The sequence below is a fragment of the Pezoporus occidentalis genome, unplaced genomic scaffold, assembly GCF_034315485.1.
Source record: "Pezoporus occidentalis ecotype Australia unplaced genomic scaffold, CSIRO_AGI_Poc_V1 ctg45, whole genome shotgun sequence".
Classification (NCBI taxonomy): domain Eukaryota; kingdom Metazoa; phylum Chordata; class Aves; order Psittaciformes; family Psittacidae; genus Pezoporus; species Pezoporus occidentalis.
In genome coordinates this window covers 4,412,817-4,439,148 of record NW_026915780.1, presented here as the reverse complement: position 1 = coordinate 4,439,148, position 26,332 = coordinate 4,412,817, and the positions used below count along the sequence as shown (strand labels likewise).

General features: G+C 39.0%; 1 protein-coding gene across 2 annotated transcripts in view; it reads right to left on the bottom strand.

Moving 5' to 3' along the window:
* CPXM2 (carboxypeptidase X, M14 family member 2) overlaps nt 1-26,332 on the bottom strand; it is an 80,607-nt gene that overhangs the window by 17,357 nt on the left and 36,918 nt on the right. For both annotated transcript variants that reach the window (XM_062635209.1, XM_062635210.1), the window contains 4 exons: nt 14,311-14,395; nt 13,649-13,799; nt 6,074-6,162; nt 732-855 (listed from right to left, as the gene is read on the bottom strand). In XM_062635209.1, coding sequence (XP_062491193.1) covers nt 732-855; nt 6,074-6,162; nt 13,649-13,799; nt 14,311-14,395 — 449 coding nt within the window. The remainder of the gene's footprint in view (nt 1-731; nt 856-6,073; nt 6,163-13,648; nt 13,800-14,310; nt 14,396-26,332) is intronic.

Below are 26,332 nucleotides of genomic sequence, written 5' to 3'. Positions count from 1 at the left end.
TTCACCCTCCCAGTTTGTCTGGACCCATGAGACACTCCTTGCATGTTTTCTGCAGGACTCTCTAAGCGAAGTGGACAAGGCAAACTAGATTACTTATTCTGGTGTTAACATCTGAGATTCACAGGCTGCAGTCTAACACCAGCTCCTTCCTCGCGTAGGACAAACACATATCCAGGTACTTATGGACATGGCAAAGCACAAGACATCTTTATTCCAGATGCCTCAGGCTCAATTGTAGTGAGATCCTTATTTTTCTTGACAACAGGACAAAAGACCAAATGAGTTCCTATTCTGAAGAATTATATCACTGTAGAAATCGTACCCCAACACTGACCAGTGAAAGATGATTTGGGAGATTTGACTTGTCCTTTTTTGCAATGCATTTACCCCATATAAAAAAGGTAAATTTCTATCCAAAGCTACATAAACCCCCACAACTAAAATCCATTCTCCAGTACTAAAGCTCACTTTTATTTTGTTATTGTAAAGAATAAATCTTATTATCATTAAAGAATTTGATCCCACATTCAAAATGCTTTCTATTTGTGCTCACCCTCCTCTTCCCAATTTAGAAATACAGCGCTGAAGTTCCTCCCACACACATTTGAAATCTTTGCTGCCATGAATATAATCCCATCAGTGATAATTACTGCAGATACAGAGAATGAGGAGAGAAAAAAAAAGCCAAATCCTAACACCCTTCAACAGATTTAGTTAGACTAAATCCTAACCAACTTCGTGTTCTCCTGGGTTGTCAGAAATCTCGACAGCATACAGCTTCAGTCCTTGGTTGCTTTTTCCAATGTTATAAATCCGTGTGATATTTGGGCACATTTTATTCACAGTTTTCATCAACTGCCAATAAAAAAAAAGACATATAGTTAGACAACACCGAATCAAAATAGATTCACTATTAATTGTTTCACTCCATATTGGTTGTGGAAAAAAACTCTTCATTGTCTTTTCTGATTTTTTTCTTAGTTGCAAAAGCCTCATATTTATTTAATGAATTTATGTCTCTGCTACGACACACCATAATGCTTTTTCAGCCAGAGCAAGCTGAATTCTGTCTGCTGAAACACCACAGCACAGGTGATGCTCAAGTTATTTCTTATCAGATGGATTTGTAATATTCTCACAAAATTCAGGATGTGAGAGGGAAGTCCAGTAGGAATAAAACCAGTGAAAACATACTACTTTACCATCAAGAAGTAGTAAATCATACTTCAAAAACATTATGCAGAGGAGGATAATTAGCTGTTTTAGCATTCCTTTCTTTGCTCTCTGTGGGCATACAGTTAAGGGATTTGAGATGCCCCATAGCGTTTAGTGGCATTGCAGTGGTGTTGCATGAGCACTGCAGGTTGCCACAGACACTGCCCAGTGAAGGAGGTTTCTCTCTCCTTCTCCCCTAGCAGCAGTGATTTAATTCAAAACAAACGAAGAGAGAAGGACATCATTTTAAACCTGTATTTCCCAGTAAATTCTTATTACCCCCACCTCCACTGAGGTCAAAACCAAGCCCACCCTTCTTCTATTACAACATGAAATCTCACATGGGAAAATTGTTAACTAAGGCAGCATTGACGTGGGTAAAATAATGAAACAGATAAAATCTGAATGACTCCATAAACAGAAGGATGTACTCCTTCAGTAAATAACAGAGTCCTCAGAATTTGCTTATGATGTTTCAGCAAAAAAAAAAAAATAGAAGTAATAATGGAAATGCCAACAGCCTGTCTGAAGGCATTCATCCCATCAAAATCTATTCTATTCACTTTTTCTGCAGATACTGCATGACATAGTCAAAATAGAATCAAATTGCCTTCGTGCTTACTGAACCCAGGACACTATTGAAGTGCACTTGGGAGGTCATGGTTAAGGGTAGTTCTGTCTAAACCAACGGGGTAATATGGATGTCATCCAGATAAGGATACCTGGAGTCTAAACTGTCACATAACTTTACTGTGGCTTTTCAGGTAAATGTTAAAATTTACAAACAAGACTAGAAATATTTGTGTTAATAGTAATAAGTTATTGTGAATAGCTGTAAATGATGCGAATTTGCCTCCATTTTTATTCATTGGAAGGCATTAATGAAATAAGGACTTTACTGTAAATTGGAACCCTAGGGACTATTAATTAGACAATCTTTTCATAAACAAGGGAGCATACATTAATGAAGAAATAGTGTAGCACAACAAAACTCTTTGCTCACATAGTGCTCATTTAGAAACAATATTGGATGATCACAGGGCCGATGATTTTAAAGAAATGCAATTATTGGATGTGTCTGATTCCCATGCCAACATTTAGCAAATCTAAGCGGAAGCACAATTCACACTGGGAAGATCATTAAAATTCCTCTCATAAAAGGCTTCACTTCTATTTATAATCATGTTGCAAAGAGACTGAAAAGATGCTATTCCTGTATGTTTGTTCATCTCACATGTTGGGTTTATACATGTGAAAAACAATTTCTTTTGAAAATCTAAACTCAGCACTTGTTTAAAAAATACAGTCAGTTCTGCTCCTTCAGTGTATTGTCTAGTGTCATATCTGCTTTTTTTTCATCACTGTCATCATCATCAGTGTGCTGGTATGATGGAACACCCATCTGTTTCTATGGAACTCGTCTTAGCGTTCTGGGCATGCAGAAGTGGGTATTTCATCATTTGTTCCAGCTGAAACACAAAGCTGAAGTCGGAGGCCACTCACATTTTCTAGTGTTTGATATGAGTTATTTACTAACTTTCCAAGACATACTGCCTTAAAACTTTGGGGTCAACCTGCTCTTAATGAACCAAAGATACTATCGATGGATATGGAGCTATGGAGCTCTTTCTAAAGCATCACAGACCAAAACTTAGCCAAGGTCTGCTGCATGGGGATTATTAGCTTATGTCCTTCTGGCAACTAGATGAAAAAGATTATTATTGGATCAAATACTATGTTTTTCTCCAATAGAGATAAATATTATTTTTTCACTCTGCCAATGAGTACAGATACTGCATTAAAAGAAGGTCTATTGTAGGAAGCTAAAAATGGCTTTCTGTAATGTATAAATAATTTTTTTGTCTTAGCCATGTGTTTATTAATTCCTCTCGATACAATCTCTTCAAGCTGCTGGAAACTCGTCCTTGCTGATGTATTGCTGCATCCATGCAGCTCCCCAGGATACGAAATAAGGAAGATGAGCTTGAGCCTGTCATGTCAGAGATGTCTCTGAAATAAAGCTGCAGATAAAAAGCTTTCCTAACATGCCTGTCACTTCAGAGTGCAGAGGACACCAAGAACATCAATTTAGGAAAGCAGTTAAAAGTATGTTAAAAGTTCATTATAAGCAAGAAAAACGCCTAGAACCAAGTTCATATTATATTAGTTACTGGAAATATTTCTATTGGCCTCAGTAAACTCCCCATCACCTCTTTAATTGCAACCATGTGATTACTTCTGAGTCAAACAAAGAATCTTTCCTGAATCAGGGCCTCTGTAGTAGACTTGACTGTGGCTCTTTTGATAACAGTATGGATATAGTAATGTAGTTGAATGTTTATATGTAAATACAGTACTGAAAATGAACATATTTCATCTCTGGTTTTCCTGCAGCCGGCACAATAGGTCACCTGAAATGTCAGTGTTTTCTTTGTGCTTCCTACAAACTGTCAAAGACAATTGATGATAACAGTCACTCGGGGCTTTATTAACAACCAGCAGGACTGTAAAACACTTTCACAATTACGATCACTAACAGTTCTTATTTGACAGTTCTTGTTTGACAGTTCTTATTTGTTTGTCACTACCAATTATTTGCCTTATTTGGACCCTAGAAAAAGACTGCATGCAGCTGTTGAAAAAGCCTGGAACACTGGTTTCTGAAGGCCCAATTCCTTTATTTTGCAGAAGAGGTGTATTAAATGTAGGTCTAAGCGCCATCTACACTTAGAGGATGTAAAAGGATACTCAGTCAATGCCTTTCAGGTTAGGGCTATTCTTTATGCCCTCTGGAGATCATAGCATCATTTAAGTTGGAAAAGACCCCTCAGATCATGTCCAACTGTCAACCTGCCTCTACCAAGATCTCTGTATTTCTCGTTCTGCTGTCAGCCAAAACAAACAGTACCTCCTTCTTGAGCTTGGAGACTATCAGATAGAGATGACTGTCAACCCGGCATTGCATGCAGGCTAGGATGTTCTTTCACACTTAAACCTGTTCAATCATTAACACACACACTGGTCTTTGATGTTGCGTATTATGATTACCTTGAGTCCATAATCACAGGTGACCATGAAAAGTAACACAAGACTTCAGGGGTGCTTGGAGTGGCTTGTCCAAAGGTAAAAGTCACATCTAGTATGTATTTAAAAATTAACAATCCCATTTCCTAAAAAACATATGATCTGGGTTTGTTGTTCAAAGACAAGGTTGTACTCAAATATCCATCTCAAACTATTTCTGGGGTTATCAACCATTTTAACAGCTTTCTGTATACCTCATCCAGTTCCAACCCAGGAAGGTTGATCCAAGCCCCTGTGTCCAACCTGGCCTTGAACACTGCCAGGGATGGGGCAGCCACAGCTTCTCTGGGCACCCTGTGCCAGCGCCTCAGCACCCTCACAGGGAAGAACTTCTGCCTAAGAGCTCATCTCAGTCTCCCCTCAAGGGAGACAAGGTTAAACCATTCCCCCTTGTCCTATCACTACTTGCTCTTATGTGTACTAGATGTACTCTTATTATAAATTCCATCTTCCTAAACAGTGAGTTCTATTAAACTAATCTGGCACTGATGAAATGTCTCCCTCTCATAAAGACGTGACATATTACTATGTAATGCATGCTTCCAAAACACGGCCCAGGGAACATCCTCTCTTTTTCCTTTACTGTTCATGACAAATAACTTCAAAGAACAGGGGTTTTCTATGTTGGTTGGTAGTGAAGTAGCTAATAAAACTGACAGTAATGCACACACACTAATCAAGTTGACTCTAGATATCAACAGTCATTTTTCCATTTTCCTCTCAGGGCAGAAACTATGAAGTTCCAAAAATAGTTTTTGGAATATAAGACTTGTTGCAACCCAACCCACAGTATCCCACCTACCAGCAGCAGAACTGAAGTAGAATCCAATAAGCTGTAAATAAATCCATTATTTTGACAAAGAGAGAGCCAGCAATTGGGAAAGCACAGTCAAAGCCAGTTCACAACTGACAAGCTCTCAGCCATAGTGGCAAATTTTCTACTTTTATGAAAAGTGGAAAAACATTCCACTTTTTCCTGAAGGTATTTCTAACCTGACTGACCTGTCTTTCTGCAACAGGAATGTAAAATACACTTTATTTTATTGTTCTTGACAGTAATTATGCCAATTGAGTGTCTATTTGTTTAGTCTTTGTGCTAAGAAATATAAGCCACGAAATCTCTACCGAAATAATTGTGTGACTCAGTACACAATTGCTCAATAAAAATGAATGGTGATTCATGCAGTATAAATACACTGAAAATTCAGCACACAGCAAATGATTCACACACTTCAAGTCCAAACATGTTAACTTTACATTCGAAGACAAAGTGGGCAGAAATATTTCTTTAGGACAACCCACACTTATGCCTGTGGTGATATGAAGCACAATTTTTTTCCTAGTGGTTTTTTTTTTGTGCGTGTTTGCATAATTTTTCACGACTGTGAAAACAGAATTGGACACTGTATGGTTCATTCTGATTTTCTAAACCCACTGAAATGCAGAAGAATTCTGATGACTAAGACTAAGAAAGGAGTAACCACTAACATTCACCACTCCAATACAGATGGAAGAAAAATGATGGCACATGATATGTAAATACTTCCCCTGCCATGTAGTCATGGTTTAGGTTAAATGATGTACAAATTAAGACTTTGGGATTTTAATAAATTACTTCTTTTAACAGACTAAATTAAGGGAAAAGATTTTTTAGTCTGATTTCAAACACTATTTAATAATATATTTAACAGTGTAGAATTCAGATTCCACAAGTCAAAAACCTGCACCCATCCACACTCCATCTAAGAGATCACACTCCAGCTTCTTTGCCTACCTGCCTCATTTCCTTGTAGTTGTGATGCTTGAAGTCCAGGTTATCTGTGGTTGTCATTTCGTTTCTCCTGTGGTAATAATTATTTGGGTCTGAGGAAAGAAATAAACAGATTTTCATGCGCTTATGAATGCCAGATTTAAAGATGCTTAGCCATCATAGCGCATTCAAAGAATGTGGAAATCTGAATTCCAAGTGCCTATATGTATTTAAAACATCTTTCAAAGGCAAAACTCAAAAACCCAACAAATTTGAAATATTTCTAATTACTGCACAAGTCATGTCACATAGATTCAAACAGAAGGAAGGAGACAGCAGGAATCAGCTTGCTAGAGAACTAGTCTGCACAAAAATCTTAATGTCAACAGAAAAGCAGAAGGGCATCCTTCAGCTATAGAGGAGAGCAAAAGACACTGCAAAATGAGTTAGACACAAGATAAGGGGTGGGGGGTGGAAATCACAACTCAAGAAAAAGCCCCAGTAAATGTTTTTTGTCTACTTGATTTATTTGCTATTAGAAGGAATTATCTTTTAGCTTTCTGGATGAGTATTTTCAGAGTCTATGCTCTGCTTGCAAAATACTGAAAGGCTCTACTGTGGATATTAATCATTCCTGATTATTTTCCTAAACATTTCTTTGCAGTTGTTGGATCTCTTTGTTACTTTAAAATTAGCATATTCATTAATTTGTGGATACAAGTTATAATTTCTGCGCTTGAAGTATCAAAGGAGAACATGTGGATAGAACAAAAACATTTGTTTCCTTGCTTTTCCAAGCCTTTCACCTGGAAAACAAAACAAACCAGGCCAAGACTGCTCAAGGCTCATTTTTGTATATGTGCTCCTTAGTCTAATCTACTGTGATTTGGTTTTAGAAAAAAACAAGTCTATTTGGAAAACGTTGGACACATTCCTTAATTTGCTGTATCTGGGATGTCTGGAATTTTGAGTCTGTGAAACCAGTGGCTGTCAGGAAAAATTTTCTCTTTGCAGAAAACAATCTTTATTTAAGATTGTTGGAAAAAAAGCCAAATATGAAAGCCTACATATGATCCTGCCTTATTGCGACACAAGCAAAGGACATTATCGCTAGAGAAGAAAAATGTTTTGGCTGGCTATTTTCTAAACAGCATCACCCATCAGTTGTGATTGGTTTTGGGGACAATAAGCGTAATGTTTAGTAGGAAGAGTACACAGATATTATCCTCTAACAACACAATGAATTTACGGAAAACTTAAAAATACCTTATAACAACATTTTGAAGCTTCATATTTGACATTAAACCTCTAAATGCTCAAATTTCTTCTTTGCATGGAATTATAAAAGTGTTTGGGTTTTGTCGGTTTTTTTTCTGTTTTTTTTTTTTCTTATGTGGAAAAAAAAAAATTTGAACTATTTAAGTTATTTATGAAATGAAACATGAAAGTTCCATTAAGCTTCACTGTAACATCACTCATGTTCTCTACCACTTATTTACTCTTCATTCACATGCTTGTCTCCAGTTCATCCTCTAAACTACAGCAAAAATGATGGAAGGTTGAACTTTACTCCAAAATATGACTGAAAAATGTCAAAACCCCACCTTGCCTCAACAAAATCTGCTTGTTCAATGCAGACTCTCCTTCCCAGTGAAAACTTATTCTGTAACAAGACCACCAGGAAATGGATTTAAATTAGAGCCTAATCAGGTGAGGAAATAAGATTTCTTTGCTTATTAAAAGAAAAAGAAAGTTTCAAAGAATCCAGAGGGTTAAGTTTCACACAATTCAACTGCATTTTCAGGTGTTCTTTCAAATCTAATTGCAGGCTAAATTGATGCAAGCCCACTGACAGCCATAATGCTGCACTAACACTGCAGATGATTCTGGAATGCCAAATGCTTAAAGGGTCAACCCATATTAATTCATAGAGATTATTCATTAATATATTGATGATTGAGAAATGTAAATCACAAAACCCCTCCCCTTCTGGAGGCGATGTGTTTAATGCCACACAGAATATCTTCACCACTGTAAAAATCTCTCTTGTAACAATATAAAAATAAACATCATAAAACTGCCAGGATATTGAAGGCTTTTCCTTATCACCATGAGCCAAAATACACAGCAGCCGATATTTTTTTCCTAATACTTTAATCCCATTCCTTTCAAAGTCTGGCACTTTTTCCATACATCAAACATTAATATCATGGGAATGACTGTGAACTCTGTAGGGTTGGTGGAAAATAAGTATAAAAATCATACAGTGAGAATGATTGTAACTTTGGTCCTTCCTCAAAAAGAGTGCACAATTTGACAGCTCCCTAGAGAATTAACACTCTTATTTCTGCCAGGCTCTACTGTCAGTCTGCTTGGAGCACTGTATTCCTGCTGCAGCAGAAAAATTAAAAGCTAAAATGTAGAGTCTTGTGCACAGATGGTTAGGTCCACTTTGGCAAAAATTATTTTCTTTAATAAGACAGAGAATAAGAGATTAAGAAACTCAAACCATGGAAGAATTAGAAGGGAAATGCATTCATTTATTCACAGGACTCAGTCTCTTTTACTTCTCAGGAGAAGGGATCCTGCAAAACTGTGGCACTCCCATTTATACAGGGGAATACTGTTTTTTTCTATCATTAATGTGCCTTTACTAGACACTAGAGATAACTAAGTTTGTAGGTAAATGTACCTTCATATTTCTATTCTTTGTAAGTATGGAGAAGTGCCTAGGAAGCTCTAAAATGCCCAACCACTCTCCAGTATGAGAGCTCCAGGAACTACCCATGAAAGTACCAGAGGACTGACTGCTCATCAGTTGGATGTATAGAATGGACTTTCTGTTATATTGCAGCTCTACACAGCACCTCAAGAGGAGGAGCCCCGACGCTTCCAGTGGGTTTCCAGTTATTATTCAAAAAACAACGATGGGTGCTGGTTGTTTCTTACCTCCTTTAGTTTTCAGTATGCTCTGAGCTGGCACAAGAAAGTTATGACATGGGCTTTGCAATGACTTGAAGATGAAATTAACACTCACAAAAAATATTGTCAAAATTCTCTCATTTACTAAGTAAAACCTGCACCCATTCCCCATATGATTTGTTCATGTGCTTCTTTCTTACAGAAGTCCTACACTAAGTTGTATGCTGTCATATCAATGAAGCTTGCAAGCTCACAAGTGGCACTCATATGGTGCTCAAAGTGGACAAGATACTGAAGTCAATCCAAGTGATTTAGATAAAACTCTAGTCTAAATCCTTTAGACTGCCCTAATAATCTCACCGTGCCATTTTGCAAATGACTGATGTTTTCATTTCCATTTAATACAAGTAAATTTGACTTGTCTTCACAAAACTGAACATGCCACAGAGAGCACACGTGAAAAAAATCCTGAAAAAAAATCTGCTGTCAGACAACTCAGATGATTTTTAGTTTTTTTCCACATGATCTATTTCATGGCAGTCATGAGCATTAACATCACACACTAAATCAGCAGTGAAATTATATTCTTCAACCATACATGGAATCTTTTCTATATATGTTCATGTATAGTCAAATACCAAACAAATAATTCCAGTTAAGCATGAGGAATGATGATAATGGGCAAGAGGAAACCCAAACTCTTAGCCTGCAGTATGCTTCTTAAATTTTTCTGCCAATATCTGATTTTTCTAATTATATCCCACAGTTTGATTCTTATAATAACTAGAATTCTTTTGGAATTAGGTGATACAGTCCATTCCAGCCCAAACCATCCTGATTCCCCAAAACTCCATTTTACAAATAAAATATGAAAGAAAATCTTTTAATGAGAACCACTGCATTGCTGGGGGTAGCTACACATTCGTCTTGATAAGTATGGAGAACCAGAATACATTTGCCTTTCCCAGGAGAATGATTGAATATGGCCTCATTTTTACCCAGCAAACTCTTCAGAAAATATTACATTGCCCAATATTAAGTTTTAGCTTTGCAATGACAAAGCAGAACATAAGTGCAGACTGTCACTCTAAGCACAAATTACTCTCGCAAGCAGTTAGCTGAATTTATGCAATATCACTTATAATGAAAGATACTTGCAGAAAGTCACCATTTTATACAAGGTGAGCACTAGAAAACCAGATAGCCTGGCAATAAGAGACAAGCAAGGAAAATAAAACCAAATGGTGCATCCTCGGCAAAACACCTCACTCCATTACAGAGTAGAGTTCATTTTTTATCATGGGTTGAAAGTGATGGCATAATCATGATACCAATGATAGCTTTCTATATAAGAATTATTAAAAATTAAATCTAATAAAAAATTTATTCCATTAAAATAATTGCCCATTGCCTTGAATACTCTACAGTATAAATAAATGCATGAAGAGCTCAGCTAATTTTCTCTCTCGTATCTCTGGGTACTTTTGATCATATGCAGTTTCTTTTTGATTTTCCTTAGGTTCAAGAAAGAAGAGGCATGGAAAGTACATCCAGCCCTCTGAGGCAACTGCAAAAGATTGTGCGTATCAGTCTATGCCTATGTAAATACCGAGATTCTGGGAAAATGGAGAGGGAATTAAATGCTGGCGCTTTTGTCTTCTTTTTCCCCAGTGAGGAATGGCACCTCTGATCCTCTGCTATAGGTAGGCTTTTATGGCATCTTCCCTTTTTTTTCCTTTTCTGGCATCAGCTAAATGTTTTTCCCTTGGTGAAACAGCAAATCACTTCTTCCATCTGAAAGACGGTGCTGACACAGTTGGATAACACAGCTTTTTTTGTAGAGCGCCTGTAATAGGCTAGAAAAAGGTTGTTTGTCAAGACTAGACTACAATAGACCAAAAATGTATAAGTAGTATATTTCACTGATTGAAATTACCATCATTTTATGTAATACAGATTATTTAATCAGTAACTCCTCTGCTCCAGTTATCTAAATAGTAATTTCTCATGATTTTTCCAACTCTTGGTACACCATGCATAGGCAGGAGGTATATTCACAAACCACAGGAATGGGTCCTAACCATTGCCATCTCTTCTGTCGATGCAAACAAGCTTTCCTAGAATATTAATACCTTACTGAGGTTTATCCTTTATCTGGTATTCCTTTCTTACCCTCCCTTGTGAGCCTACGTGATGGAAAGCTGATCTAGAGCACAGCCTGAATGCAAATTGCTGCATTTACTCAGGGATTAATAAAGATAGAAACCCTAACATTATAAGTTTAAAACACAAGAAATTCACAGTTGTGAAAAATTACTTTCCTTCCTTCCACCCTCTTTTTTCTTGGGGTATTTCCCTATGCCCTATATCTGCCTGTCACTGTTGTTTCCTCAGGACACTGTGCGTGGGAGTCCTAAACCACATCCAAACTGCTGCTCTCGACAACGTGATTTCTTGTATGTTCACACACAGAGTGCAAATATAATCAAACCCACAGCAGGTATTCAAGGAAACTGAGCATCGCATAACTTCTTTCATAGGTCTTTGGGCTTTGGAAAGGACAGAGGTGTTTGAATTGACAGAGCTCCACCTCCTGACTTTGAACTTAGGAGACTTGCTCAGTTTTATAGTGGAAAACTCCGTCAGAAAAGAAGACTTCGTTTCTAGTCACACTGCAATAGAGCGTATCAGAGCAGCACTATCACACCAGTGAGTTATCTAACTTGGAACAAGTAAGACACTAATAAAGGGTGAGGAATCCAGTTACAGGGAACTACATATGTCCTACAGGAAGAAAACAGGCCTCTGCAACCCGAGGAACAGGTTTGCTCTAGGAGCTTTGTGTGTAATGGATAAAATGAGCTAGAAGAAAGAAACATCAGTTCTTTCTGAGCTAAAAGGATGGGTAGGCAGCTTATCAAAACCTATTAGTTCTTTCAGTCCAATTACATTTTGAATAAACACACCCCATTCCCAATGCATTTCTCAATGAATGATTCTGGTATTTTCTTTCAGGGATAAATGGAATCAGCAACCGCAGGGAATTAACTCAATAAATGAATACCAGGAAGAAGCACTGATTACATTTCTATGCTAATCCAAGACCTGCAACAAGCTGGAATAGCACTCATTGCAGTGGTGATGGAAGTGCAGCTATGGTCTTACCTTGGTAGCAGTTTCACCCACTGATACAGCCCTCTGAAGCTGAAGGGTGACAAATGCTAACACTGCAAAGCAGAATTTGGCCTTTTATGGGTGTATGTGCAAATGAGAATCAAGTGTAAATAACAGTTGCGTTTAATAAAAATCACTTTTTCAAATATCAACATTTTTTTCTCTTTCCTTTTTAAGTACCTATGTTCTTCCTTGAGCCTCATGCCCTGTGTCATAGGGTGGATCCTCTGCAAACCAGCACAGGAATTTGGGATAGATCACTACTTTCCGACAGCCCACTGGTCCTTTCAAGACAGAAGGGGAAATACTAGCTCTGGAATTGCCCCTTCAGGGTAAAAGCTATAATGGAGGACAAGAAACCCACAAAGTTGAAGTTTTCTAAATCCATGGTTGGAAGAAATCAGAATCCTATTGAAAACATGAATATTCACATACACAGGACACCCTGGTCACTGCCATTCAACTCCAGGATGCATTTGTTACCTACAGAAAAGCAGTTGTCTGAGTGCTGCTAAATTTTACTGCTTCATAGTAATACACCTACCTACTAAGTTTCATGATAATACTTGCCCCATACTTCTCTTTGATAAAGAATTATCCCTTCTGTGCCCCAGACTGGTTTTGTTTCCTGCGTATCTAAACACCTAAAAGACGAAAATCAGGCTACCTCTGCTTGGCATGTGAAGACCCTACATGGACAGTGGAATTGGAGGTAGCAAATCTCTAAGAAGCAGCAGGAACAGATAAAGCAGTAATGGTAGGCTCTGGAAAGGCAATAAAGAAGCCAAACAAAGAACTGTCCCCAAGGTGCAGGAATTTAAGATCAAAGAGCAAAATAAAACAAAGAAAATGAGAGATGTGGAATGAATAGTGGACAATTGAGAAAAGATTTGAAAGCTTATTCCAGTCTTTACCAAGGACTGGACCATTTACCTTCACCTGAGACTTACCAAGGATCATGCTGGATTTGATAGCACTTGAAATTTGCTAGAAATTCTTTACATCCCCAGTTCCCCTCCTTCCCCTCTAACAAGATAAGCACTAGTTCAGTTCCATTATTTGCCTTCAAATTAATTTAGGTAAGTCCTATGGCTTGTATGAAATCATAATAATAAATAATCATCATACTACATAATATAATGCTTTTCCTTGCCTGAGAAACACAAGACATCTGCAAGTGGCTGTCCTGATACATAATCCTATTGCCTCCCCAGTACATGCACACTCTGTAAGATTAATTGTGCTGCACTTCAGCCCAAACAACACAGAAAATCTTGTTAGATCATCCACGCAATGCTGTTTTATTAATAAAACCATTTGTAGATACTATGTGATTGCATTTGAAGATTTATCTTGATACTGATCATGTATCTGGACAGATTTTTTTTTTTTTCTGCATAACTGTACTTACAGGTATTGCATCAAAAGCAAAAATATCCAAAGGAAGTAAAATTTCTGAGTCTTGGTATAGGCAGCCACATCAACATCACTTGAGACTCTTACCTGGCAAAGGACACCCTAAGATTTCCAGTCTCATACAGATGCTACCTTCTTGGAACCAGGACCGTGGGTTTATACGGATATAACGAGCAACCAGTGGCTCCGGCAACATATTGAGAACTGGGATTTCTTTTTCACTGTTTCCTTCAAATACCTATGCAGGCCAAACATACAAAAAATGGAAGATCAGCTCTTCAAAAAGTCTTTTATCGCTTGGGGTAATAGCAACAAAGTCACCTGGTACAGCCCTATGATGACAATGGATAAGGCCAGAGCTGCTCTCCAGAGAACACAATTCCCCCCATGCCCCTCAGAGAGGGGATCCTATACTCTCTCTGGCAGTAGGCGCCTCATGGGCATGAGATGTCCTCAGGGACCGTCAGACTGATGCTAATCCTTGCATGGGCCATGCAACAAGAAACACATCATAGGCCAGACCATTGCCAGGGCGGCATTTGCATCCATAGGCAGACACATGCAGGTTTGCTATATAGGATATTCTGGATCCCTCTCCCTATGATGTGATTTTCTCTTAAAATTAGGGGGAAGACTGAGAGAAATTGCTTTGTAGTCTTTAACTGACCAATCTGGCAAGTCAAAACTCCATGTGGACAGCCCCGCTTTCCCACCTCTGCTCTTCATAAAACTTGTTTTGTGATACTCACCACATCTCCAGATTCGTTTCTGACAGCAGTCCATGCATGACTGTCATTGCTCACCAATACTCTGTAAGAGGTCACCCAGTTACTCCTTGAAAAAGACAAAGAGTAACTAAGTTATTTTTTTCATAACTTAGAATGACTGCAAGCTGTGTTTAGTGTAATAAAGCTTGTAAGACTGCTGGCAATGGAAATCCCATGTGGCACAGTCATGTCAACACTTGGCTGAAAAAGTGACATGCAAATCTAGATTCAACAGCTCATTAGAGCAGCCTAGCACATAGCAAATAAACAGTGAGATAATATCCTGAGGTTCCAGGAGGTGAGGGATTACTGCTCTCCTTTCTTTTTAGATGCAGAATTGGGGATAAATAGCTTATCGAGAGCAGATGCACCCAGTGTTTAGAAATCTTACCTTTTCAGCTACAGAACATTTATTATTTCTGCTGCTGTTATTGGAGAGGATAGAAAAATGTAATAAATCCTCTAGGAAGAAAAGCCTGTGAATTTCAACCAGGAAAATTTCCATTTCTTCCAATACAAGAATGACTAGAGCCTGCAGTCATTCCTGTATTTATTAGCAATAGGTAGAAACAGTAGAAACAGAGAGACAATTCTGCCTTTGCACAGCAGAGTCCAATTGATCACAGCACTAATGCACTGCTACAATACTCACATCCATCTTCAGTAGGCTGATCTTTCTAGCAGCCTGGTAACCAATTTACAGCAAAATACCCTTTAACTTAAAAAAGCAAAATCTTCATTTGTACCTAAATTGTGCCTCACCTTTTTTTTTTTTTACCTAAAGAAGAGTAGAATAAATAGAATGCTGCTTCTTATATTCTGAGTAGATTTAAAGCTCTGTGGCTTTTATACTGCCTGGATATTCCCTCCGGTAAGGTGTATACAGCGATGGAGAACGTAATGCCCCTCATATTTGTTGGCCTGAAAAGGCAACAGTAACACATTCTTTTTTCCCCTAACACCTTCCTGGTTTTAACAGGCAGCGACTTGGAGGAGAACTGTGGCTTGGAGGTGTGTTTGTACTATAAAGTCAGTCCAGGATGATTAAATTCTATATTATTATATATAAACTGATTGTGCGTAACCAGCAGTCCTCTAGAGCAGTCCTTCTTTAACACAGGCTCTCAGATAAGCTACAAAGTCAGATTGCTGGGAATGGAACCAGGATAAGGAAAGCTCTTAGGACTAGAAAGAAGAATAGGGGCAATTTGGGCAGTAATGAGAGAAGCATCAGAGCATATGAATCGGAGATCAAGGAGTACCTGGAAGAACAGACACCTGTAGGAACAACTTTCCGTTGTAGCACACCCATGCAAACACAACATTCTTTGCTTTTTGATCTTTTAAAAATCAACAAATACCCATAAACTACCTATGAACATACAACATTGACTCCACTGTGTTTACATTTAAAGGGACAAATTAGCCTTTATGTGTTCACTGAGAGATTCAGGCTTTTGGTGAAGACCAAGAAAAGGACAGGGGCAGAACAAGAGCAAAATCATCAGCCACAAGACCAGCACATGTTCACTCAGCTTCATCTTGTACAAAATAGTGACCTTAAGATGATGCCAAAGTAAAAGCATGGCAGCAAAATATCTATAATTTTACTCAGAAAATAAAACAGCAGAATGAAATCTAAAGTGGTGCCACTTACATAAAAGATTCAAAGTGATGTCCAGACTTGCAATGGCACCTAAATCCAAAGATTAGGTGTTTAGTAAGATTTAGAAAAGCACTTCTGCATGTAAGTATACTAATACTCCCCAAAGTCAAAGAGGAGATATCATGGGATCTTCAAAAAATGACTGAACAAACCCAGCTCTGTTTCACACACTAAACCAGCCCTGTGCAAATCTTCCACCAGCCTTCTTTAAGGAATAGATTTTGCCATTCATGTTAGTTTGAATGGAAAAAGCTTGACTATTGTCAAGCAGACTGAACTCATTATCATATGAACAGATGAATATACCTATGACTTGTGATGGACACACTACTTCAATGGTCATTAAACAACTGTAACAAGTTAGCAGCACTCTGAAAATACTAATTGTCTGCCTGTCAGTGGAAGATCTCCTGGGGTAAGGGATTTATAGGGGATCTGTTACATGCTGGAGAGACAGTGACATCAGTGTGTTACATAGGTTTCTACTAATTCTTGTAAAGAATTCAACTTTTTTCTTTCAGCTTCGTTGTGTAAGTTAAAGGAAGGCAGATGTACTTCTAGCAGACATGAAAATTAGGAATTTTGGAGGCCTACATCAAAACTCCAGGAAGAAGAAAAATAGCTTTTTCTGATTGGAAACCAACCAACAGTAGAAAAAGCACCCAGAAATTGAACTCAACTACCCAAATTCAAGACCAAAACTCGCAGGTTTAGATGGTGGTGGTAGTGTACACATACAGTACATATTAAATGGTGAGGGTTTTTTTGGTTTAGTTGTTTTGGTGGTTGGGTTTTGGATTTTTTTTTATTATTATTAATATTCTTGGCCTTCTTTCAAAATTAGGCTAAATGGCAATGTCACAAATCAATCAGCATCATTGCTTCTGAAATATTCCAGAACCTTTATCACTTCAGTTGCACAAATAAGATAAGAGCAAGCAATACATTCATTACACCTAGAAAATAAAACCTAAGAGAATACCACAGTCACAAAACCAAGACAATGGTGGACTTTCTTCATAATCGACAATTTTGTAAGAAAATCAGGGCTTTTGATTAAAGAAAAATGGGAATCAAAGTTTTTAACAGAACCAGCTCATTTTAGTGGCATGAGAAACCATTGCTGCTGCACTACCATTTTCATGATAGGGCTTTTATTTCCAGCATTTTAATTTTCTCATTCCCCACAAAGGTGCAAACTTCTCCCAAAAGAGAACGCATACTTGTCAGTTGTACACATTTACCATCTTGAGTGGCAACGTGCTTTTCAGAGGATGTCTGCCAATTAAGATACAAAATGGATTACATCCATTCTTTTACATTTGCAGTATAGGAGGACTACAGAGGGCCATGGAACAAGATAAATTAGCGTAATGTATTAGATCACACACCACATCCTGTTAACTGCGCTTGCCTATAAGGATTAAACATCCACTTTGTATTTACTGAGATGCAGAATAAAACCCTCATGGGTGACTAGATCCTTCTCCCACTGGCACCAAATCCAAAACTGCCTCTAGGGACCTAAATTCTTCCCCCTTTTTTCCCAAACATCATAAGAAAAATGTTTTTTTTTTGTCAATATTAAGGAGGCTACTGTAAATTCAGATTTGCCTCAGAAAGGGCATCTTCTGCTTAAAAATCATGTTCCCCATGGTGGGGAAGGGGAATTCTGCATGCATTCATGCATTCAGAGTATCTGGAAAACTGGCAGAAGCTTCTGACCAGGGAGCCGAGTGTTTTTAAGTCCCACATATTTCTACAGGTACAGACAGGAAGAATAGCATTCAATGTACTAAAATCTCAAAAGCTGCAGATTTTCTACACATGCGCAGCACAGGAGGTCTTCTAGGAAGCAGATGGATATGTTGCACATGCTCAAATCAACAACCAGTCTGTTTACATTAAGTACAGCTCTTCCTAGAATTGAAGAGCTTAATATCTACACAGTGCTCTGTTCATTCATGTAGACACAGAAATCTAAAGGTTTTTGGGGAGATCCATCACAGAAACATGATAGCTAAGTGTCCTGGGTTCAGCAGTAGCAGTCATTTTTTCCTCCTTCTTAGTAGCTGGTGCAGTGCTGTGGTTTTGACTTTTGGCCTGGGAACAGCACTGATAACACCGATGTTTTTAGTTACTGCTCACATGTTTAGTCTGACCAAGGACTTTTTGAGCCTCATGCTCTGCCAGGGAAGAGGGGAAACCAGGAGGAAGCAGAGACAGGACACCTGACCCAAATTGACCAAAGAAGTATTGCATACCACAGCACACCATGCCCAGGATGTAACTGGGAGTTACCCAGAAGGGCTAGTTCACTGCGGGGTGGGACTAGGTATTGGTTGGTGCTTGGTCAGGCTGGATATTATCAGTGGGCAGGTGGTATTGTATTCTCTTCCCTTGTTATTTCCTTTATCGTTATTATTATTGGTGGTAGCAGCAGTGGTTTGTGTTATACCTTAGATAATAAACTGTTCTTATCTCAGCCCGTGGAAGTTGCATTCTTTCAGTTCTCCTCCCCATCCCTCTGGGTGCGGGGAGAAGAAAAGGGAGTGGAGTGAGAAAGAAACTGCGTGGCTGATTTATGGCTGACTGGGTTTAAACCACGACACTGAGATAAGGTCTTTTGATAGCATTAGTATTGGGGCATGCCATCTGTATTGTTATCTGACAACAGGGAGATCTATCATTAATTTCTATACATTAATTTCTTCAGCACACCACATGGAAACTTTTTGGGACCCATCAGCACTGAACAATGAAGCTATCTAAGGAAAACTGAAAGAAAGCTGCAATGCTTTCCAGTACTTTGGATGTCCCTACAATTACCATTGAGAAGCTCTTCTAAATTCACTCCATGAAATCTTCTTGGACCCACCATTGTATGCCTCAGAAATACATATACTTATTGGTTTCATAGAGTCAGGGAGACACCATTCAGGGAAGTCCTATGCCAACATTCAGAGAAGAGTGTGTTAGTTATTAAGCCCTTTCTTGGCAGGAAGCTAGGCAATACAGAAGTTATTGCATGACAGTACCTTCTGAAGTGTTTCAGGTTACCTCTAGTTCATCATGCTCTAACAAAGCGCTACTTACATGACTACCTCATTTAATTCACCAATGTTAGAAAAGGATCATGAGATACAGATTTGGCAGGAACCATTTGGGTTCAGGTGCTTCCCATTAATAATCCTTCTTAAAATTTATGCCAGCCTTATCTCCTCAGGAGAAACCCACCAGGAAAATCTCAGTATCTATTGCCAACATTAATCAAGTCATTTCACAGAAATTAGACGCAAAAAAATCAAAACTGGATTCAAAATCACTGCAGCGAATTTAACTATTATTAATTAGTTGGGGTTTATCTGTAACGCATTAGCTTTAGACAAGGCTTATTTGAACATCTTTGACGTTAAGTTTCTTGAGATGCAAGGAAATATTCAGCCTGGCCACTCTCATTTTAAAAAAAAAGAAAAAGACAAACTGAGGGATTGAGTGACTTGTCCAGGGACACGGAGGAAACCTGAATCAAAGCGGAGAATTAAAAGCAGATCTCCCACAGCCTTAGCAGCTTCCTGCCTAGAGAATCAGCTTTTTCTTACCCAACCACAGTAGCATCAGGCTGCAGTGTGTAGGGAAAGATACCACCAGAACAACAGAACACCCTTCTGCCTTGTCTTTCCCAGTATAACTTGCTTACTTTTCTTTATGTGTATTGGACACCTAGAAGACTCTCAACCCAGCACAGCACTTAGTGAGTGCTAAATGAGAAGCAGTGGAGGGACGCCAGGCTTTTGGCTGCCCAGCTTCCAGCAGGTAAGTACATCAGCTGAGACATCTGACTATTTGTGTTTGGTTTTATATCGTTTGAACTGTGCTTGCTGCATGTAATACCTTAAGGCCAATCTCCTCAATTATGGAAAGCTGAATAAGCAACAAGTGAAGTAAATCTGATACTCTTATCCTAGTCTCCAAGGATGCTTTTCCGCATCACTAAAACCCCACACGAATTGAGATAAATAAGGAAAGCTGTCAGGTGCTGGTCAGCAGAAGCCAAAGGCAACAGTGGAAGAGATGGTGTGGATGCGACTAGCAAACATTGGCAGAGTTCATGTTAGCATCATCTGCAATGGACGTGGCTCCAGCTGACCATCTTATTCTGCTGTTATGAGAGTCTCATCTCTCTGCATTACAAAATCCTAAAATTAATAGAAAATAGAACCAGACAAGCACATAGATATGCATCCATCAATAATATATAAATCAACAAGCCAAAACACTTGAAATAGCAGAACACCTATACAAAAGCCAACATGTTAGTTAAGCTTTAAACTACTCATGCAACAGAATCAGCATGCTGACAATTAAATGGCTTTCTGCTTGAGAAGTAATTTGTAGTCTCATGCAATTAAATGCAAAGCCATTAACATTAATATTCTATAATAATATTTATACTGATAAAAATTTAACATTGCCAAACAGTTCCAAAAGGAAGCCAAATCAAAAACTGCTCAGGCTCGCCACAGGTAGCACAGCAAGCTTCACAAACTAATTCAATCAGTGTGATTTAAGAGCTGGAGCTTGACTAGCAAGCAAGGGTAATTCTTTTAAATAGCTGAAATTTTGAAAGCTTAAGTTTTAAAATTGCTTCTATCTGACTTAAATGAATACACTGAAACCAGGCCCTGCAGAGGGCCTGTGAAGAAAAGCTCAGGGCCAGAATTTGACTTGCATAGAATGAATTCAGCAATGATTTTTATAGCGCTCTTCTCAGCGAGGAGGAGTTGGGGTTGCAAAGGTGTTCCCCACCTGACGGTTGTCACTTACAGCCAGGTTTTGACAAGATTCTGGTCTCTGACTTTCTAGAAAGTCCAGTGCTAGCTGTGGGTATTTCCTTTTGCTCTTGTACAGTCAGACAGTAACATCTGAAGGTGTCTTTGTGGGGTCAAAGACATCCTCTACCCCAAAGATTCTGTGGTCTTAGCATCTATCATTTAAAGCCACTCTATGCAAAGAGACCTGCTTGTGTTTGAAATTATTCCTATACCTGATCCTCCCCTTTCAGGTCTCCTGCATCTGCTAAACACAACCAAGCTGTGATTCCTTTCCTTATAAACTTCCTTTTGTGAAGTTTTTAATTTACCATTCTTTTTTTGTGCCTATTACACCTTTGTAAATCAGTCATGTGTCTGAGGAGAAAAATCTCAGCTATACAGGCACTGCCACACCATGTCCTTTTGTCTCCTTCCCTGTGAATATTAAAGTAATGGAAAACGAAAAGCTCTGACAGTAAACAGCAAATACTGTCATTTGTGTGCACAGCCGTGAGCATATTTAAAGTAATGCTGAAAGAGCTCAGATCTACCAAGATCACACAAAAATGCAGCCAAGTATCCCTTGGTGCATGCAGAAGTGATGAAGGGCATGGATGGAGGGGAAAGGAACTGCTGCCTCATGTCCCCCAGCTAACCCCATACACAATCATTCTCATTGCAACAAGTCATAATGCACATGCAAAATATACAGATCAAGGCTGTGATTAATAAGTGCAAGTAGATGCCTGTATTCATTTGATGTATCCTCTTCCTAAAGGCTTTGGCTCATTCGATTTCTAACTACCCATTGTAGGCCCTCCCAAGGAGGTTAAGAAGCTTTCCTTCCTCTTCTGAGCATCCTGTGAGCCTCACTTTGCAAAGCAGGCTCTCTCAACACAGCACCACCCTTTGAAAGGTTGGACCAGATGACTCTTGAGGTCCCTTCCAATCTCATACTCTAAGATTCTATGATTGCAGTGATAAGACAAGAGGTAAGGGGTTCAAACTGAAACAGGCGAAGTTCAGGTTAGATATAAGGAAGAGGTCCTTTACTATGAGGATGGTGAGGAACTGGAACAGGGTGCCCAAGAGTGTTGTGAATGCTCCACCCCTGGCATTGTTCAAAGCCAGGTTGGACAGAGCCTCAGGAGACATGGTCTAGTGTGAGGTGTCCCTGCCCACAGCAGCAGGGTTGGAACTGGATGATCTTAAGGTCTTTTTCCAACACTAAGTATTTTGTGAATATATGATTCAAACCTGCTCCCTTCCAGTGCTTCACCATGAGTCACCAAGTCTTTGGTGTACATGAGTCATAGCTGGAGCAAGAGCACCATGACAAAACATACCCACAACAGAACGAGTTTTGACATTCTTGCCAATCTTGTGAAAATATAAGCACATTTCTGAGTGTGCTGTCAGAATCCCACCTACATGGGATCATCTGAGCTGGTCACAAAGCCAGCTCCTCATTGATGACTACTCAGCAGTGAGAAATGCTCTACGAAAGTCCTGCATAAAGTACAAGCACCAAGGTGGAAGATGAACATGGCACAGGGACTGAAATTAAGCAAGTGGAGAGCACTGAAGGCTGAAGCTGCCAAAGGCTAACTCTCAGAGCTTCAGCAACTGAAAGCCCATGAGATAGCTCCACCATTTTAATGGAAAAATATAACTTAAAAAAGCCAATTATAAACACTAGTATAATATGTAACTAGTGACATTAATATATCAGGGGAGCTTTTTCTATACTGAACTCAGGTTGTTTTATAACTCACATCAATATACTTGATATGATTTCAGTGGATTTGGAGCAATTCACTCTACCAGAGCCTGACTTCAGGGAAGCTGTAATAACCTCTGCAGTCCTGTCATCCAGTCAGGGCAAATAACAGTTTGCACTGATTTAATGCACCATAACAATTCAAGTCTGTACACAGCAGCTGCTTATTTTATTATGTAATTTGGATAAAACATAGAGACATTTTCACTGGATTTGCTGAAGTTTCATCGGGGTAGGTTTTCATAGGTACTGCTTTGAAAGTCAACACCAAGTACCACTTCTGTCCTTGTGAGCTGGACAGGATTTATTCTACAGTTTATTCTATTATGCTTCCAAAGCAGTACTGCACTGCTGTTGTATTTTGCCCCTTCATATCTGCAGTGAAAAATTCTTTTTCTTAGGTATACGTAGAAACAATACAAATACCTGTGAGTAATCACTACACTGTCCCACATGCCAATGCAGGTACACTGAAAGGATTATCACTGCTCTTTATACTCTTGTTATTGGAATACTGAAGATGCTGATGTGATTATCACTTCATGAGGCCAATCTTACTGCTGAGATCATGAACTTAATACCATGAACGAGTGATAAACTGGGAAGGAAGCAAGGATTTTCGGCCTCTTGCAAGCGAGGAAGTTTACCACCTTGCAATCCTCACACACAGACTGTCCATAAAAACAAATCTCAGCTCTTGAGGAACTGCCAATGAGTACAGCAATAAGTTAAAATCTGGGGCAACACATTCATTTTGTGACTAAAGAACTGTACTTCTTTCTGTACTGCACCACCAAAATTAGAAGCAAACCGCACTGACCTAAATCTATCCTCAACTATATCTCTGGAAGGTACCCAACTTGCTCCAGAGCTACAATTCCCTAAGGACAGTTTGTCAAAAGGGATTTTGGGAGATCATGAAGGGCTACACTGCACACAGAGAAGGATGACGGTGTACTGCAAGAAAAAAGCTTGCAAACTCATTCCTCTATTCATCTGCCTTTAACAAAAGCAGAATCAGAAAAAACCTGATGCGCTGGATATTCATTATGTGCTATCCCTACAGAGTATCACAAGGAAATCAAACAAGTGACCCAGTAGGGAACGTGTAATGGTGAATACACAGCTTCTAGATAAAACTTAGCTTCAACAGCAATGAACAAAAGCCACAAGTTTTAAAAGTGTCAGTTTAGAAGCAATATGTGCAAGTCATTGTAATTATTCCTTCCAGCCAGCAACACCATTGATTTGTTGTCTCCTCAAAACAACTAACCTTTAAAGTGTTGTTGCATGCAGACAGATCTCTACATAAATTAGACTTGAAAATGACCACATCCCCCCTTTTCTTTTTTTGCTCCTTCTTCAAGACATTGTCCCATCCCTGGTAATGTTCAAGGCCAGGCTGGATGAGGCTTGGAGAAACTTGCTCTAGTTGAAGGTGTCCCTACACATGGCAGGGGGCTGGAACTGGATAATCTTAAGTTCCTTTCCAACCGTACCCATTCTAGGAGTCTGATTCTATGATCTTGGGCATCATGGTTTAGTAGGGGGTGTCCCTGCCCACAGCAGGAGGGTTGGAACTAAATGATCTTAAGGTCCTTTCCAACCCTAACTATGCTATGATTCTATGATCTTACATGAAAGTAAGAAAATCCTCAATATTTCCATGACTCTGAAAAGTCATAACGATATACAAGGAAATAAGTTTATTTTGACTTTTCGAAAGATTTCAGATTTTCCCCTAGGAATTTGAGCATTCTGCACAATTTCATCCATGTTTTGATTGTTGTTGTCATGTTATTTCATGACATGCAGCAATAGTGCATAATTTAACATGGCTGAAAGGTTAATTTTAAGAAAATGCATCAAATCAAACACACTTTACTCAGTGACATATTGCATCTTCTTCTAAAAATCAAAACAGCTTTTGCATTGAAACCGTCTACAGCTTTATATTATAGTCAGTACTGTAATATATTTAGACGTGTGGGTTTTCTCTTGATACAAAAGGTGGTGTTAAATTATCAAAAGACAGTTTGGGTTGTGGGAAACATGTTTCCTGTGTGTCTTAGATTCTTGCCAAACTGCTAAGAGTGATTAATATCTTTTCCCTCTGTCAAGGGAGTGCATATTTTAAAGTATCACATCATTGCTTTAAATATATGGCAAGATTCCATGGTGATGCTTCCAGTGTCCCACTCAACACCCTTGAACAGTTGTTTGAAGATACTTGGTTCATAAAACTGAAAGATGTACCGGCAGCAATACAAAGAATTGCATACTGCGTTTCTCCCCAAAATATGCAGCCATAAACCCTCCTGTAGCCCAGCTATGGCACCATCCACCTCTCAGAGATGGATGTCACATACCTTTCTAAAAGGCCACATCATTAACACAACTTTGTCTAGTTTGAGAAGGCAAACAAAACAGCTCTGCAGAAAGATGCCACTGACATCTATCAACCACACAGTGAAACAGTGTAGTGACTGTCCAGAGACAACAACCTCCCGATGTTCTCAGTTTATACAAAGGAACTGATGTTCTGCCCACTCTCGAGGTGTTAGCTTTTATTTGAATCAACTAACACTTGTGGCACTCCCAAGATCTGGATATCTTCAGTGTAAAAATCAAAAAGAGGAGCCCTGGTTTTAGCAGCTGGCCCCCACTTTATACATGAAATTTAAAGCCTGCAGATCTTCTCAATAATATAAGCACGGTTTGCCATTTACAATGGTAAAAGAGTGCTTTGCCATGATTTCAGGTGTCCCAAGAATGACTGAGGTAGCTGAACATCAACAGCCCTTGAGCTTATGCGCTTGCTTTGACTGGTAAAAAAAAACCTCCTCAATTTCAGCACGTTTTGCTCAAAACCTGGCTTTGCTTGTTACAGGAGTTAAAAAGAAAAGCAGAAAGATTTAATTCCACATGACTATTATGGAATTCACAGCCAGGCAGCCTGAGCACACGGTTTGACTCAGAAGTGTTTTTCCTTTAAAAGGAAATGATTAAATAATTCAAGTATTCATTACTAACCAAGGATGGCTTCCTTCTTTCTCTAGTCAGCTCATCTGTGCTTCCAAATAGCTGTTTCTGTACCTAAGCCTCTTCCTCCTCAAGGCTCTCATGCCTCAAGCCAAAGAGCCCTGGACTATGAAGCAGAGCCACAACACACAGCAGAAGACAGACAAGAAACAGCAACTTCCCATGAGATTAGGAGAGAAATATTCGAGGTGAAACAATTCCTGCCAGCACAAAGTGACAACCCCGCACATTTGTGTGTTGTTTGCATTGTGTCAAGATTAATCTTCAACTTATCATTGCCTATGAAGCTCAAAAAAGCCCCAACAAGCAAGGCTGGATGTGAATAGACTATCTTTCAACAGAGTAGGGCATCAGCAAAACCAGACTACAGTTGCCAGTGCTGCTGTAAAGGAGCAAAGGGTTGCTTCCACCACCAGTATACTAGCTCTGGCTATAGCTTCAGACATACAAGCAGAATCAAAGGCCAGACTGTTAATAACTCAAATGGTGCAACCCTACAGTGAGGGGCAAAGCTATTTGATGCAGGATTCAGCAGGGTCTTCTTGTCTGCCCTCCCAATGCTCATTTTACATGTCCTCATTAAGTCAAAAGGAGGAAGCTAAAGGGACCAGGACAGGTTCAAAACTGATCAAGGCAGAAGCTCGGGGGGGGGACTTTTGGTTAAGTACATTGTTCCACTTTGTTGTTGAACAAGAATCTTCA